A 19003-nucleotide genomic window follows, 5' to 3' on the forward strand; every position below is an offset into this window, starting at 1 on the left:
ACAAACCTGGACACTGGAAGCATTTAAATAAAGGAATTGGCACAGCAGGGCTCTCATGGTGGTAGGAAAGGCTTACTACAGAAAGTAAACTTTCAGCAGGGCATTTCCAGAGAGGGGATAATATGAATAAATCATAATGGTAGTAAGATACAAAAATTTGGCTTAAGAGGAGAATAGTAGAAAATCCATTTGAGGATGTTGATAGAAATTATACTTTAGAGGATCCTGAATGATGGGCTGAAAAAAAACTCTGAAGGAAATATAAGGAATATAAGAAAATATATTATTGAGATTTCTTTTAAAAGAAATATTATTGAGAACTTTTAAAAACTTTACATCATGGCTGATACTATAGGATCTTGATGAACTAAGAGCCCGTTTCTGCTCCTGATCTTCAGTCTCCAATTTAGCTTCTTAGCATAAAATAATTACAAGTTTATTACAGAAATATCAGAATATATTGTAAAGCTAAAAGAAGTCTGTAAAATCCACAAGGTCATGTTCCAGAAACTTTTCTGTCTCCATACACACACACAGACACACACACACACACACACACACACAAATGTAGGAGATCCTACCTTCAGAAGGCTAAACTGGGATTCTGAAGTCTGAATATGTGTATTAAACTACCCTAAGACTATTTACAGAAAGGTTTTGGCTGAAATCCTTTATGTGGTGCAGAGGATGGGTGTGAAAAAATGGCACAGAGCAGGAATCAGCAAATTTTTAATATAAAGAATAGGATAGTAAACATTTTAGGCCTTGTGGGCATATAGTTTCTGTTGCAGCTCCTCAACTCTGCCATTGTAGTGTGAAAGCATTTAAGGACAATATATAAATGAATGATTGTGACTGCGTTCCAATAAAACTCTATTACAGAAACTGAAATTTCATAAAATTTTCAGATGTCAAGAAATATCATAGTTATCATAGTATCAAATAAGCTTCTGTTTTAGGAGCAGCAGAAGCCAACATAGATACCAATATTCTCACATACAGCAACAGGAACAGAGTGGGAAGGATTCCTAAAAGGGGGTGCTCTGCTAGAGTAGAAAACTAGAGAATATTTACGAGCAAAAATTACTCAACTTCTGGGCATTCCCAGGAACATTTTAAGGATTTCACAGAGACTGACTTATGTAAGCTAAGGGCATAAACCAGTAAAGTTTTAGGTTTTATTACCGATAAGATTCCATTAGGATCTATGAACTGGTGAGGTCTGAAGAAATTCAGGTTACAAACAACATATATGTGTGAGTGTGTGTATATAATGTATAATGTATATGTTATACAACTATAAGGCCATTTTGTATATATTGTTAAACAACCTGCTTTTTAACAGAATATATTAACATATGATAAACATTTTTTATGTCAATAAATATTTACCCATAACATCACTAGTCTCATCTGTACCTCCAGTCACACACACTCTCACTCTTCATCCTTTCTATACCAGTTTTTCTAATTGCTTACTCTAGACATCTTTGGATCTGTGTTTGATACCATGGTAAATGTTGATCTTATTTACTTGTTTACTTTTTACCTTAATTATCCTACTTTATAATGTTTGAGTGCCTTAAATCACCATAGAAATATGTTTGTATATTTTAATAAAAATCATCAGAAATCAGGAATACTTAGTTATCTTCAAGGAATATAATTATTTAAAAGAAGCAAATATTGTGACCCTGGTTAGAATAGTATTATAAAATGGCCAAAGCATAAGGTTGTCAAAATAAGAAAGCATTGACTTATTACTGATACTGGTGCATCAGTAATAAGTTTTATTATTTACAGGGCATCACAACTCTTCCTCCTCAAAATAAAAGACAGTGACTCTTGGAATAGTAGGACATGGTCTGCATGGTTGGAAATAAACACTGAAACAATGGGTATGATTGAATGGGTACAGGACAATAATGGATTGAAATATTTCTATAATAATTTTTATTAAAATTATCAGGTTGCACACTATAACAAAACAAAAATTTGCATGCATGCTGAATGTGTTTTAAGAAACACATTACTGAGCACCGATGTATGGATTTAACTCAAGCATTATGTCTTAAAAAGGCTATTTGCCTAACCTTTATATAACTTACTCTGATAAGAAGTACGGATCCGTTTCGTTAAATCAGGATAAAAGTTAGACAGGCCACGCATGCAAAAGTTGTCTTTGGAACATGCCAGAACACCAGCATCAGCAGCAGGCAGAAGAAAGAGAAAAAAAGTCTAAAGTGAAAGGAAGTGATATCATACCAGAATCTAGAACAGCCAAGATGAAGAAATTGCAGCAAGATTAGGTAATTAAATTAGAAGGAGATATTAATAAAATAAATCAATTATAAAGTAAGAGGTGACAGATGAATGATGAGAATGCGGTAGTAATTTTAATATTTATTTAAATATTTAATATAAAAATATTTATAAATATTTATTATCTTATTTAAATGTCTTATAAAAGTAGATGGCATATTTTCCCTATATGTTTTTACAAAATACACTTCTTTGGCTTGTAACTAATATGTATAAATTATTTCATTAATATAAAAATGATTGTCTTTAATCTTTCAGCAATTAAAAAGAAAGCTAAAGATTTCAGTCTTTAATACTTCATTGTTATAAAGTGAGTTCTCATTGTGTCATCTTGTACACTAAACACAAACTGAGTTTATAACTTCACAGATTTTCCTGATTTTAAAGTCATCAATGTTCTAAGCTCTAGTAGTAACTGTTAAGGTTCAAGCAGTTTAATTTAAATTAAATAACAATTGTATTACCTTTGTCAAAATATATACTTTTTTTGCCCCACTGTGTATATCCAGCAAGTGATTTAGATATTGTCATAGGATTCACAGATTTTCTGATTATATTGGTGCTTTTAGCATTGCAAACTGAACACCTGAAATATGGTTATTATGACTGAGGAACTAAATTTTTAATTATAAATAGCCTACTACCCCCAACATCTTTCTATCCTAGAGTCCATCAACTTCAAACTTGTCTTTCCCAATCATGAGGAAACCTCATGTTATGTGAATGTACAGTTGCATTTTGTCTTCCTTTCAAAATCTGGTAGTGATAGAGGCAAAATCTCTAGAAATTGAAATTTCTAGCTCTCCTAAAATATTGCTAAAAGTTGAGATCCCTCACTAAAAACCTTTGGTTTCTGAAAGAGAAATTTTGTGCCCCTCAAAAGGGTCTAAACTGGTAATTCAGAAATGATTGAGTTTTGCAAAAGAAAGGATAACAAGAAGAGTTTCAGTACAAGTTTCATTAGTCCAAAAAGGAAATTCATTTATTATCACATTTGGATGTTAAATTTGACATACCTGCCACTTGGAAAATAACACCTACCATCATGTACCCTTTTTATTTTTTATTATATTTTCCTATGGTCATATTTAGTAATATCCTCAATATTCAATAAATTATTTTAAATAATACAATGTAGAAATTTTATTTTATTTACTTATTTAAAAATTTTAAAAGCTATTATTATTATTATTATTATATTATTATTTGAGATGGGGTCACACTATGTCACCTAGACTGGTCTTGAATTCCTGGCCTCAAGAAATCCTCTCACTTTGGCCTCCCAAAGTACTGGAATTACAGGCATAAGCCACCATATCTGGCCCAAAGTAGAAGATTTTAAAGGATTGTCTAAAATAACACTTAATATTATAGAAGCATTTTCATCTGCAACCTTTTGGCCTAATTTTTTTTTACCAACTGGACTGTCAATGGACAGAAAATATGCAAAACTTTGGCAGTGTTTATAAAGCCAACTATTTGGATATATACTAAAATTTCAGTAAAACTTTGGATAATTGGCATATCAAAGTTTGGCATTAAATCCTAATTACCTTAAGTTTATTTTCTTTTACAGTTAAATACATCAATTTATTGATCCTGCCAAGAAAAATGCCACCTGTCATAGTACTTTAAAAATGTTAAAGAAAAATGTTTATTGAATTGTGAAAATACCTCCAGGAAGGTCATCATCCAACAAGGAAAGGTGTTAGCTACAATATGGAATTAATTTAAAAAATTAAAAGTAGTAAATGACCTAAAATTACCTTTTTAAAGGGAACAGATATTTTAGAAGAAAGTTAACCTGTTTAACACAACCATTGCAAGCAGTTTTTTCAACTACAGAACCCTAATTTTCGTAGCATTTTTACATTTAATAGCTTCCCATTTTCTGTTATTTCTTAGGAATTAAACCTAAGAAAGTTGAGATGCTTCCTAACTTCAACAGCAAATTGAAGTTTAAACATACACACCCCTAACCCTTTCAAAGATTCTCACAATGTTTCTGCCCAATTTATTTTACTTACATGATTTTGTAAATTATGTTGATTTTATTTTGCCATGCATTTGAATAGTATCAGAGAAAAAAGACAAGAAATCTAAAAGTAAGAACACAGATGACCAAATCAAGTCCATAACTCATCTTGTTTTATCTCCTACCTGCAATGAACTGTTTGTTTTTTCGAGGAGACCGTGGTTGTCGCTGGTATAAGTCACTTGATCTATATAGGTCAATGGTCCCCATACTTAACAGTACTGTCTTCTGTATAAAATCCACCACAGCCAACCCATTGCAGTTCCCAAATGCAACTCTAAGAGAGAAAAAAAAATGCAACTAGAATGTATCACAACAAGCATGATTATTTTTATCTTCAAATCAATCACAGGATTATTGAAAAGTAATGTCTTAAGGTTGGGGGAGTTGGGCAGTGATTTGTGTAAAGTCAAGGATGCCTTGCCTTTATGATGGATAAACTGTCTTCGTATAATAGGCATACAATTTACTGTAAAAAAAGGATGATCGGCAATTATATTTTGCCAGCAGTTTTATCATGTAAGTCGTGATTACCCAATCCACTGTTTAAACTAGACCTTATGTTTTCACAGAAGAATCACACAAAACATTTTTGCTATGCGAGGGGGAGATAGGTTAAGAAATGTCACTAGCTAAAGATGCTTATGTATGTAATTAGATGCCTTTTTCAAATAAAATTATAATTACTAGACTCCAAATTAATTATCTTCTGAAAGAGAGAAAAATAAAAATTAACTTCATATATCAAAGGCACTGACACTATATTAGAAATGAGGAGATACAAAAAGGTAAATGTTTCTTACTTTCGTGCTCTTTATTTTGTGCCCCTTTCAAAAAGATAAAGAGACCATTTGATTAATTACTTAACTAAATCTCCTGAGAAATTTTAAAAAGACAGCTCTTCTAAGTAGGCATTTTGATTGTCTTAACCATTAGGCATACATTAACTCTCATTTTTCTCCATTTACAACATGCCCTCTAGCTGAACAATTCTGTCTGTGCTTTTTGCTTCGTAAACTAAATAAACACTAGTTATAGGAATGTTGTTTTGCTTGTTTTATGTACGTTCCATGTTGTATTATTTAGATTGAGTCTTGTTTACAAACCATCTGCTTACTCTTAAAATGGTTCTTTCCACTTCACCACACAAGTTAAAACACAACAACAACACTTCTACCTATACTAGATGTTTTGCTAATTCACATAGAGCTCTACATTTTCCAGTAAGACAAACTTTGGAAACTGAAAATAAGTATTGTTATACTGGTCAGATCTGGGTTTAATTCTCATCTCTATCACTTACAGGATATGTGACTTTGAGAAAAATTAATGAATCTTGCTTGGCCTTAGCTTCTTTATAATGATAATTACACTTCTATATTTATCTGGTTCACAGAGCTTTTATGACTATCAAGTCAGAAAATTATTTTTAAAGTACGTTGAAATTTTTCCATGCAAAAAAGAATTGATCTTAATATTATAAGTAAATGCAATATTATACATGTTACCAGTTATAACAAATTCGTATCTTTAAACTTTTTATGTTAAAATATAGCAAATTACTTCTGCTTACAGACACCATAGAGTATCTAAATGCAATAATGACTGAAAAAATGTAGGCAACTAGGATGCATGACATTCTATATACCATAAATAATTATTTTTGTCTTGGAATTAAAAATAAGAATACTGAGAAGTTATAGCTTAGGGCTGGGGAAGTCAGGCAGCAGTTGTCAGAAAGTTGGTAGAGACAAGATTTAATCTCCTATTTTAAATTACTAGAAAATTGGGCAAAAATATATTTTAAACAACGGTTTTCACATATTGGTCAATAGGCAACATAGAATAAGATGAGAGAAGGATAGCAACCAAGGTAATACATTTCACAAATGTTCTGTGTTAGCGACTGAAGATAGTTCCCAGGCTTGGGTACAGGAAACTAAAACTCAAAGAGAGATTGATGGTCTCATTTAATTGAGGAGGCAGAGATGAGAGACTGAGACTACAAAGACAGCTACAACTAATAAGGCAAAATAAACTGCACAGAGAGAGAATACCAGAGATTTGCAGAAAGATGTCCTTGAGACTTTGGCTGTGTACTAATCTGTGCATCCATGTGCAGAAGCTACTCAAGGCCTATAAAAGAGCCACCAAAAAGATAAGGCAGAACAATTCACAGAGCTCACACAAGGCTAAGAATATTTTATGTTACTACCAATGAAACTGCAGAGCTCTCCTAATACATGGAACAGCAGATATAGGAGCGTCACTTCAGTAGCGAGACAAATTAGCTACAGATTCCAGGTAACTTAATTTAATTCCAGGAAAGAATTGAACACTACTAAAAAAAGGCATAAAATACCACCAAAAATGTAAAATTCACAATATCCAGTATATAAAAAGTAGCAGGCATATAAAGAATCAGGAAAATATGATAACCAGAGGAAAAAATGACTCAATAGAAACATATCCAGAAATGAAAGAGATGATAAAACTAGCAGATGGAAAATATTGAAAGTGCTTTTAAAAGCATATTACAGATAATCAAGAGGGTTGAGGAAAACACAAATGTGACAAAGGAAGGAATGGAAGACATAAAAAAGCCTTAGAGATATAAATGTATATGAAATTTAAACATTATCTGCACATTAGACATTATAGTAGAAAAGAATAGAGAATGCTATCCTCTGAATGTTTGTGTTTTCCAAAAATTAATACATTAAAACTTAACCCCCAAGATGATTGTACTAAGAGGTGGGAACTTTGGAAGGTGACTAGGTCATGAAAATGGAGCTCTCATGGATAAAATTAGGCCCCTTATAAAAGAGGCCCTAGAGGGCTGCCTCATCCCTTCCATTATGTGACGATGAATTTAGAAGGTACTATCTATAAGGAACAGGTTCTCATCAGACATCAAATCTACTGGTGCCTTGATATTAGACTTCTCAGCCTTCAGAACTGTGAGAAATAAATTTCTGTTGTTTATAAGCTACCAAATTTACAGTATTTTTGTTTACAACATCCCAGACTAAGACAGTGAACTTGAAGAAATAATAGAAATTACCTAAAATGAAATGAGATTTTTAAAACTTTAAAAAATAAAACTCCATAATTGGAGTTTCATAAAGGAAGAACAACAGAAAACATATTTGAAAAAATGATAGCCAATTTAGATAAATGACAGACAAAATTTGAAGATAGTAATAAGCCTGCAGATAATAGAAACTTAAAGATCCCAAGCAGAATAAGAATGAAGAAAAACAAAATGTTATCATAATCATATTGCTGAAGACAACTAATAATAAAGAGAAAATGTTAAAAGCTGGCAGTTAAAAAAATATTTCTTACATGTAAAAATTAAAATGATAAAATCATTTAAAAAATTAGATGAAACTATACAAACCAAAAGATAATGGTGTGGCATCTTTACAGTAAGAAATAAAAATAATGTCAACCTAAAATTGTATACCCAGCAAATACATCTTTCAAGCAGTGGAAAAGAATTTTTGCAAAAAAACAAAAGCTGAAGGAATTCATCACTCACATAAATGGAATACAAAAATAATAAGGGAAATCTTAGACAGAAAAAAATGATTCCAGATGGAAATATGGATCTCCACTACATAATGAAGAGCAACAAAAATGTTAAATATGAAAATTAATATTAAAGACTTTTTTCATTTCTTTAAAGGATAATTCACTAAAGCAAAATTAATAACAATGTATTGTGTGGTTTATAACATATGGAAGTAAATTTATGACAATAATGCAAAAAACAGGAGGATAAATAGAAGTATGCTGTTGTAAAGTTATTAAAATATATGAAAAGTGGTATCATTCCATTTATTTGTCTACTTATTTGATAATTCAAAGATACATATTGTAAGCCTGAGAGCAAACAAACAAAAAACTAAAAGAAGTATACCTAATAAATCAATAATGAAGATAAAATAGAATCATTAAAAGATATGCAATCTTTCCCTGAGAAGAAGGCAGAGAAAAAGAAGCAAAAAAAAAAAAAAAGGGAAGGGGGGGACAAATAGAAAAACAAATTAGAAAATGTTTGGCTTAAACCCAATCACGTAGATAAGTATATTAATGTAAATGATTGAAACACTCCAATTATGGGCAGAGATTGCCTGAGTGGATAAAAAGTAAGACCCAACTATATGGTGCCTACAACAAATCCACTTTAAATATAAAAGAAAATGATGGAAAACATTTACAATGAAAACACTAATTTAAAAAACGCTCAAACGACTATACTAATATAGACAAAGTCTATTTCAGAACAAGGAAATTTTGAGAGATATATAGGGAGAATGATTAAGGAATCAATTTCTTAAGAAGATATAGCAATCCTAAATGTGGATTCATCTTATAATAGAGCTTCAAAATTCATGAAAACCAATAGAACTCAAAGGGAAAATAGACAAATCTACAATTAAGGTGTACTATGCAAACATTCCTCTTTTAATAACTGATAGAATAATTAGAGACAACAAATCAGTAAGGATATAGAATTTGTAAGCGACACTATGAACCTCCTTCACTGAACTAAAATTTATGGAACTCTTGAATCAACATTCATAGTGGCATTGCAATTATGAAATACATATGAATAAATTTAACAACAAATGTGGAAAATCTGTACATTAAAAATTATAATTATTGTTGAGAGAAATTAAAGAAGACTTAAGTAAATTGAAAGATGTACCTTGCTTAATGGTTAGAAAATTCAATATTGTTAATTTTCCCCAGATTGATCTACAAATTCACAGCAATTTCAAACAAAATCACAGCAGACTTCTTTTTAACTTAAGAAACTTAAAACATGATTGTAAAATATGTAGAGAAATATAATAGACCTAGAATAGCCCAAATTGTTCTAAAAATAAGAAAGTTTGAGGATACAGACTATATAATCTTAAGACTTAATTAAAAGTACAGGAATCAAGACAGGCTGGTATTGGTATAAAGACAGACCTAGATATTGGTGGAACAGATGAGTACCTGGAAATAAACTCACACATACATGGTCAAATAATATTTGACAAAAGTGCTAAGAAACATATATAATCCTCAACAAATGATGATGAAGCAATTGTATATTCACAAGTAAATAATTGACTGCTCTCTTACCTTGGGTTATAAGTCAGGGCTTTTACCTACTTTCACTGGGGCTTCAGACTACTGCTCTGCATCCTGCCCCTGCTGTGACCTGACAGGCCTCTGATACACCCTGTTGTCACTGGACCCATGTTACTGCTATGTTCCATACTATTACTATGTCTCATCAACCCTGGGACCAAGTCATCATGGCATGCCCCAAAGATGACACAGGTTCTTACTCTATAGGCAATCTGTATATGCCCAGGCCTCAGACATTGGTGTCAATGCCAAATAAAAAAAATGCACCCGTGCCCCAGGCACCACCTCAGTTACATGTGCCTCTGACCTCAGAGCCCTGGCTTCATGGCTGCTCTGGGCACCTGCACCCAGAACCAGCATTGCTGACTGTGCACCAGTGCCCAGGATCCCAACACCACCACAGCTGCATGTGTGCCAGCACATAAGACTTGGTGCCAAAAGGAATCACTTTGGCTAGAACTTCCCTATGTGAGATAAAAGTTGAATAGGAGAAACTCAATAGCTTTCAATACTGAGAACCTTAACAGCCTTAACCACTATAGTTACTACAGACATCTGGAACTTTGGCTTCTGCCATGGATACCTGCAGTATTTGCCAACACTGACTTCGGCTGATTAAACTGCATTGAGACCATACCTGTGTCTTTCTTAAAACAGGAGATGTTGCACCCCATCCAGCTGGTGCCCTTGTAGCCATTCACAGCTGAAAGCATTTCCCCACTGTATCTACTTCAAAAAGACCAGATCAGGTGACTTGTTGCCTCAAATAGACAAACATCAATGCAAGTTCACTAAAAACACAAAAAAGCAGGGAATGATAACACTGGCAAAGGAACACAATAGCTATCCAGGAACTGACCTCAACAAAATGGAGATCTATTAGTTATCTGAAAAATGATTTAAAATAATTATTTTTCAAATTCAAAATAATTATTTTAATTCTTTTAAGGAAGCTCAAGCTGAGCAAGACAGAAGAGTAAACAGACAACTCAAGAAACAATGGAAAATAATACCTGAATAAAATTTAAAGTTCAACAAAAAGAAATCACAAAAAAGAACCAAATAGAAATTCTGGAGCTAAAAGAATAATGAATGAAAGAAAAAATGCAATAGAGAGCTCTACTAGCTGACTTGATCAAGCAAAAGAAAGAATTTAAAAACTTGACAGATCTTTTGAAATTATACTATCAGAGTAGAAAAAATAGATAAGAATAGAAAAGAGGAAAGAAACCCTATAGAACACTGAAAATAACAAAAAACAGAAAAGAAACCCTTATGGAACACTATCAAGAGGACCAATAGTCATATTATGGGAGATTCAGAGGAAGAGCGAGAAAGGGACAGAGAGTACATTTAAAGAAATAATGGTTGAAAACTTTGATAACCTTGAGAGAAATATACAGAAACAGATTTATGAAGTTCCAAGGTTCCCAAACAGATTCAATCCAAAAGACAGCTTCACACAGACACATTATAATCAAACTGCCAAACACAAAAAAAATTGAAAGCAGTAAGAGAATAGTAACTTGTTAAATACAAGGGAACAGTCATAGTGCTAACAGACGACTTCTCAGCAGAAACCATACAGCACCAGGGAATGGGATGATTTATTCAAAGCGCAAAAAGAAAAAAAACTGCCAGCCAACAATATTGTATCTAGCAAAATTGTTCTTCAGAAATGAAGGAGAGATACTTTCACAGACAAACAAAAGTGATGATGAAGTTCATCACCACTAGACCTGTCTGACAAGAAATGCTAAAGGGATCTTAAATTAAGCTAAAATGGAAGGGTGTTCATTAGTAACATGAAATCATATAAAAGCATAAAATATACTTATAAATGTAAATTTACAGTTAAATTCACAATATTGTAGTACTGAAATGATGGTGTATAAATCAACTTTAAGTCCAGTATAAAGGTCAAAAGACAAAAGTATTAAAAGTAACTATAGGTATAATATTTTGTTGTTTTGTTAAACTCACAATATAAAATATATATAAATATAAAATGTGTGCTGGAGGAGAGTGACAGGTAAAACGGTAGAGATTTTGAATGAAATTGAAGTTGAGTTGTTATTATTTCTAAATAGACTCTTATTAAGTATAAGATGTTCCACATAAGCCTCATGGTAGCTGTAAAACAGAAACATAGTAGATCTATATGAGATAAAGAGAAAAGAATCAAAGCATATCACTACAGAAAATCAACAAAGCACAAGGGAACACAGCAAGCAAGAAAGAAAGGACAAAGAATCCATTAAAAATAACCAGAAAATAAAAATGGCATTGTAAATTTGTACCCACTAATCATTACTTTAAATGTAAATGGTTTAAATTCTCCAAACAAAAGGAAGAGTGGCTGAATGGATTAAAAATTAAGATCCAACTGTATGCTGCCTACAAGAGATTAACTTTAGCCTTACACATAGGCTGAAAGTGAAGGGATGAACATGACTTTCTATAAAAATGGAAGCTAAAATAGAGCAGAGGTAGCTTAATTATATCAGAAAAGAATAGACTTTAAGTTAAAAACTGTCATAAGACAAAGAGGATCATTATATAACAATAAAGAAGTCAATCCATCAAGAAGATATAACAACTATGAATACATATGTGCCCAATATCAGAACACCTAAATATGTAAAGCAAATATTAACACAACTGAAGGGAGATACAAACAGCAATTCAATAAAAGTAGGGCATTTCACACTTACTTTCAACAATAGATACATTATCTAGACAAAAAGTCAGTAAAGAAAATTGGACCTGAATTATATGTTAGTGCAGATGGATCTAACGGACACATACAGAATATTCCATTCAACAGCAGAAGAACACACATTCTTCTCCAGCACATGTGAGACATTCTTCAGAACAGATAACACGTTAGACCAAATCTTAGCTGATTGAAATCATATCAAGTACCTTTCCTGATCACAATAGTCTAAAATTAGAAATCAATAACAGGATGAAAATTTTAAAATAGCACAAATATCTCCTGCTCCACCATAGTAAGATGTGCTTGCTTCCCCTTCACCTTCCACCATGATTGTAAGTTTCCTGAGGCCTCCCAGCCATGCTTCCAGCACAGCCTGCAGAACTGTGAGTAAATTAAACCTCTTTTCTTCATAAATTACCCAATCTCACACATGTCTTTATAGTAGTGTGAGAATGGACTAATACAGTTTTAATTGATGCAGTAAAAGGATTTGACTGAATTCACAAGCCATTCATGATAAAAAGATTTCTTAGAAGAATCTAAAAGTAAGAATATAAAAGAATAAATGATAAGCTACTTCAAAATTATATCCTCTATATATCCTTCAAAATTGTATCTCATATATATCAAAAAATGTTCAATGTTTATGTTTTTTCTTAGCTCTGTATACTGATAGGGGCTAGAGGCAATGACAACAATAGAAATGAGCATCTATTGTGCCCAGATATTATTTTCTAAATAACATTCTCCAATAAAAGAAGACTAAGATAGCTGATTCCAGGGGCAGACTAAAGAGTATACAAGATACACATGGAACATCACATTGTACTGGAAAATAACAAACTGCTAAAAAACGATGGGAACGTATCAAAAGGACATAGAAGCCATTTTGATGGGGTTCCATATGGTCAAATCTGGAAGAATTAGAGCATCACAGGCACAAATGATAGTAACAGATCTTAACTCACTGAATAAAATGCAAATCTGTGATTTCATACTTATATAGTAAAAAAGTAAATAAATGTTTATATAGGATAGGGAGTTATGGTCTCTTAATAGTAGAATCTAACATAAATATAGAAGGGATAACAGAGAATAACCAATGGATGCTAAAAGTAATGGGTGAAAGTTTGATGAGTAAGAAGTTTACAAACTTTCAAGTATCTCCCCATAAATTATTACCTATGAAGGGAAACAGCAACTTCATAGTGGAGAAACCTGGTATATATCACCTTAACAAACAATCAAAATTAGCACCACTAAAATTAGGACAATATATGATCATGTACCTTCTGATAAGATAAACTGAGAAGACATGACATTGTTTCTGTGGTATTCCTGCCAAAACGCTTAATTTACTCTCATCATGAGGAAATATCAGACAAACTCAGCTGAGGTACAGTTAACAATATAATTGGCTGTACTCTAAAAATATGAAGGTTAAAAAATAAATGCTGGGCCAGGCACAGTGGCTCATGCCTGTAATCTCAGCACTTTGGGAGGCCTAGGTGGGTGGATCACATGAGGTCAGGAGTTCAAGGCCAGCCTGGTCAACATGGCATAACACCATCTCTACTAAAAATACAAAAATTAGCTGGGTGTGGTGGTGCATGCCTGTAATCCTAGCTACTCAGGAGGCTGAGGCATGAGAATTGCTTGAACCCAGGAGGCGAAGGTTGCAGTTAGCTGAGATCGTGCCACTGCACTCCAGCCTGGGCAATAGAGCGAGACTGTATCTAAAAAAAAATGCTGAAGAACTGCCCCCGATTAAAGGAGATTAAGAAGAAATGAAAACTAAAAGCAATGCAAGATCCTGGATTTGATTCTGTTCCGGGAATAGACAACATAAATGACATTATTGGGACATATCTAGAAACTTAATATGGTATGTTAAGTAGAAAATAGTCCTGAATCAATGTTGAATTTCTTAACTTAATAAATACACTATGCTTATGATGTAAAAAAAAAAGCTCTTCTTCTTAGGAAACATAAACTGAAAGAGTAAGACCAGTTTTCAGTTCTTAAATTTGTTACATTATCTTTCCAAGTTCAGAGCAAAACCCTCAATATGAGTGACTACTCATATTTTAACAAAAGCCCAATATCACAACATACCCAAAGGGAACAAGACTGAATTTCAAAGGTTCTTACAAGAATTCTATTCCAGCAAAAACTTCTTAAACTGAAATGTGAGATATGCAATTTACTTCTAAACACAGACTCAAATGGCAAGTAACACAACTTAAGCTCTAAGGATCTCACAGGCTAATATAAACAAACTGGCTCAATTAATCCTAAATAATAATGTACAACTGGTCACATTACAATTGGTAGACCATTCTCCATTAGTACTTCACTGTACTGCACAGTCCTTTTAGTGAAGGCATTTACAGTTATGTTTGTATAAAGAGACATCCCAGAATAGTAAAGCTTAGGGGCATCTCCCAACTTTGAGACATTTCAGGGTCGTAGAGATAAAAAACCTCTCTTCTTCCCCAGAGAATATTTGCTTATGTTCCAGAGTAAAGATAAATGGGCAGTTCACCAGCAGACCTACATAAGATGTGAGTTTTTAAAACTTGGAGTTCCTCTTTTATTATGCACCCAGCTGCACATGCAAGTACCATCTGCTATTCACCACGTTCCTCTGTGGGCTCAGGGAACTGATGCAAGATCTTGCACTAAGCTGCTGCTTTTGCTGTCACTAATAAACTGTCTTTGTTCTGACCCAGAGGACTATTTTCTATATATATATATATATATATATATATATATATATATGAAATACTGTCACAGACAAATTTACTATTTTCTAAGAGGGAAACATCTTAGACCCTTCGCAGTTTCTGACTTAACAGTTGCCCCTTGATATGTTCTTCAAAAGAGTAAACAATTAATAGTGAATGGAATAGTAAGGCCACTGAGTTAACTAAAGTTGACCACATTAATCCTTGAAAATTATTTTCCTAGTTAGACTTCGGCCAACCAGGATTTAGAACATCAAGTGGTTTCTAAATATTTCTTATAATAATCATGATTGTCTTATGCTTTTTTCCTCCCTTAATGTCCAATGTCCAGACACTTAAATGCTGCTACATAGGCATTGTAATGAGGTACTATATAATGAATAATCTGTTCTATAAAGAGACTGAGGCCCTCATGGTCAGTCAGCTTGGGGGTTGAGTTTGACCAAAAGGGTGAAATTGAGAAATTATAAGAAGAATGATAAAGACCTGGTGTAATTCAGAAGGGCATACTACTAAATGATAATGACATAAATAACACAGAAAATGTCTTCCATATATGTGTGACTAACAACAGCTAAAGCCTTTTGGAAAAGCTAGAAATAAATGAAATCGGTTTAGTTGATGATTCATACAGCTGTCCAAAAGCAAATACCCTGACTGGTCTTTTGGCTGGCTGCTAACTCATTAGCATCTCACAATGAAAAAAAAAATAGAAAATTCATTGTTTAGAAAGTGGCTGTGGTTTTTCTCTCTCTGCTTTTCCCTTTTTATTATATATAAATGCTTTGTTTGCATTCATTAGATGAAATCAATCTATTATTGGTTTAATGTGTTCAAGTATATAATATGGTAATAATCAATATATATCTTTCAGTTATTCTTTTATTATACTTTAAGTTCTGGGATACATGTACAGAACGTGCAGGTTTGTTACATAGGTATACATGTGCCATGGGGGTTTGCTGCACCCATCAACCCATTATCTACATTAGGTACTTCTCCTAATGCTACCCCTCCCCTAGCACCCCACCCCCTGACAGGTCCCAGTGTGTGATGTTCCCCTCCCCGTGTCCATGTGTTCTCATTGTTCAACTCCCACTTATGAGTGGGAACATGTGGTGTTTGGTTTTCTGTTCCTGTGTTAGTTTGCTGAGAATGGTTTCCAGCTTCATCCATGTCCCTGCAAAGGACATGAACTCATACATTTTCATGGCTGCATAGTATTCCATGGTGTATATGTGCCACATTTTCTTTATCCAGTCTATCGTTGATGGGCATTCTGGTTGGTTCCAAGTCTTTGCTATTGTGAACAGTGCTGCAATAAACATATGTGTGCATGTGTCTTTATAGTAGAATGATTTATAATCCTTTGGGTATATATCCAGTAATGGGATTGCTGGGTCAAATAATATTTCTGGTTTGAGATCCTTGAGGAATCACCACAACTGTCTTCCACAATGGCTGAACAAATTTACACTGCCACCAACAGTGTAAAAGCGTTCCTATTTCTCCACATCCTCTCCAGCATCTGTTGTTTCCTGACTTTTTAATAATCACCATTCTAACTGGCATGAGATAATATCTCATTGTAATTTTAATTTGCATTTCTCTAATGACCAATGATGATGAGCTTTTTTTCATATATTTGTTGGCTGCATAAATGTCTTCTTTTGAGAAGTGTCTGTTCATATCTTTTGCCAACTTTTTGATGGGGTTGTTTTTTTCTTGTAAATTTGTTTAAGTTCTTTTTAGATTCTAGATATTAGACCTTTGCCAGATGGATAAATTGCAAAAATTTTCACCCACTGTGTAGATTGCCTGTTCACTCTGATGATAGTTTCTTTTGCTGTGCAAAAGCTCTTTAGTTTAATTAGATCCCATTTGTCAATTTTGGCTTTTGTTACCATTGCTTTTGGTGTTTTAGTCATGAAGTCTTTGCCCATGCCTATGTCCTGAATGGTATTGCCTAGGTTTTCTTCTAGGGTTTTTATGATTTCAGGTCTTATGTTTAAGTCTTTAATCCATCTTGTGCTAATTTTTGTATAAGGTCTAAGGAAAGGCTCTAATTTCAGTTTTCTGCATATAGCTAGCCAGATTTCCCAACACCATTTTTTAAATAGGGAATCCTTTCACCATTGCTTGTTTTTGTCAGGTTTGTCAAAGATCAGATGGTTGTAGATGTGTAGTGTTATTTCTGAGGACTCGGTTCTGTTCCATTGGTCTATATATCTGTTTTAGTACCAGTATTATGCTGTTTTGTTTACTGTAGCCTTGTAGTATAGTTTGAAGTCAGGTAGCACGATGCCTCCAGCTTTGTTCTTTTTACTTAGAATTATCTTAACTATACTGTGTCCGGAATTGGTGGATTCTTGGTCTCACTGACTTCAAGAATGAAGTCACGGACCCACGCGGTGAGTGTTACAGCTCTTAAGGTGGCACGTCTGGAGTTTGTTCCTTCTGATGTTCGGATGTGTTTGGAGTTTCTTCCTTCTGGTGGGTTCGTGGTCTCGCTGGCTCAGGAGTGAAGCTGCAGACCTTCGCGGTGAGTGTTACAGCTCTTAAGGCGGCATGTCTGGAGTTGTTCATTCCTCCCGGTGGGCTCGTGGTCTCACTGGCTACAGGAGTGAAGCTGCAGACCTTCGCAGTGAGTGTTACAGCTCATAAAAGCAGTGTGGACCCAAAGAGTGAGCAGTAGCAAGATTTATTGCAAAGAGCAAAAGAACAAAGCTTCTACAGTGTGGAAGGGGACCCGAGTGGGTTGCCACTGCTGGCTTGGGCAGCCTGCTTTTATTCTCTTATCTGGCCCCACCCACATCCTGCTGACTGGTAGAGCCAAGTGGTCTGTTTTGACAGGGCGCTGATTGGTGCGTTTACAATCCCTGAGCTAGACACAAAGGTTCTCCACCTCCCCACCAGATTAGCTAGATATAGAGTGTCCACACAAAGGTTCTCCAAGTCCCCACCAGAGTAGCTAGATACAGAGTGCCGACTGGTGCATTCACAAACCCTGAGCTAGACACAGGGTGCTGATTGGTGTGTTTGTGTTTACAAACCTTGAGCTAGATACAGAGTGCCAATTGGTGTATTTACAATCCCTGAGCTAGACATAAAGTTTCTCCAAGGCCCCACCAGAGTAGCTAGATAGAGTGTAGATTGGTGCATTCACAAACCCTTAGCTAGACACAGGGTGCTGATTGGTGTGTTTACAAACCTTGAGCTAGATACAGAGTGCCGATTGGTGTATTTGCAATCCCTGAGCTAGACATAAAGGTTCTCCACGTCCCCACCAGACTCAGGAGCCCAGCTGGCTTCACCCAGTGGATCCCGAACCAGGGCTTCAGGTGGAGCTGCCTGCCAGTCCTGCGCCATGCACCTGCACTCCTCAGCCCTTGGGTGGTCGATGGGACTGGGCACCCTGGTGCAGGGGACTGCCCTGGTGGGGGAGGCTCCGGCCGCACAGCAGCGTGGGGAGAGTGGGGGCGGTGTGTGGAGGCTCAGGCATGGCGGGCTGCAGGTCCCAAGGAGGCAGCTAAGGCCCTGCGAGAAATCGAGTGCAGCACCGGTGGGCCGACACTGCTGGGGAACCCAGCACACCCTCTGCAGCCGCTGGCCGAGGTGCTAAGCCCCTCATTGCCTGGGGCTGGCAGGGCAAGCTGGCTGCTCCCAGTGCGGGGCCCACCAAGACCACACCCACCCGGAACTCGTGCTGGCCTGCAAGCCCGGCGCACAGCCCTGGTTCCTGCCGGCGCCTCTCCCTCCACACCTCCCCACAAGCTGAGGGAGCCGGCTCCGGCCTTGGCCAGCCCAGAAAGGGGCTCCCACAGTGCAGTGGTGGGCTGACGGGCTCCTCAAGTGCCGCCAAAGTGGGAGCCTAGGCAGAGGAGGTAGGTAGAGGGAACGAGGGCTGTGAGGCCTGCCAGCACACTGTCACCTCTCAATACGGGCTCTCTTTTGGTTCCATATGGAATTTAAAGTAGTTTTTTATAATTCTGTGAAGAAAGTCAATGGTAGCTTGATGGGGATAGCATT

General features: G+C 35.2%; 1 protein-coding gene across 6 annotated transcripts in view; it reads right to left on the reverse strand.

Annotated features, from left to right (window-relative positions):
- STXBP5L (syntaxin binding protein 5L) overlaps positions 1–19003 on the reverse strand; it is a 491711-nt gene that overhangs the window by 144349 nt on the left and 328359 nt on the right. For 4 of the 6 annotated variants that reach the window (XM_024244878.3, XM_054551429.2, XM_054551428.2 and 1 more), the window contains 2 exons: positions 4483–4634; positions 2109–2180 (listed from right to left, as the gene is read on the reverse strand). In XM_024244878.3, coding sequence (XP_024100646.3) covers positions 2109–2180; positions 4483–4634 — 224 coding nt within the window. The remainder of the gene's footprint in view (positions 1–2108; positions 2181–4482; positions 4635–19003) is intronic. The other 2 variants (XM_024244879.3, XM_054551430.2) reach the window with 1 other exon arrangement.

The sequence above is a fragment of the Pongo abelii genome, chromosome 2, assembly GCF_028885655.2.
Source record: "Pongo abelii isolate AG06213 chromosome 2, NHGRI_mPonAbe1-v2.0_pri, whole genome shotgun sequence".
NCBI lineage: Eukaryota > Metazoa > Chordata > Mammalia > Primates > Hominidae > Pongo > Pongo abelii.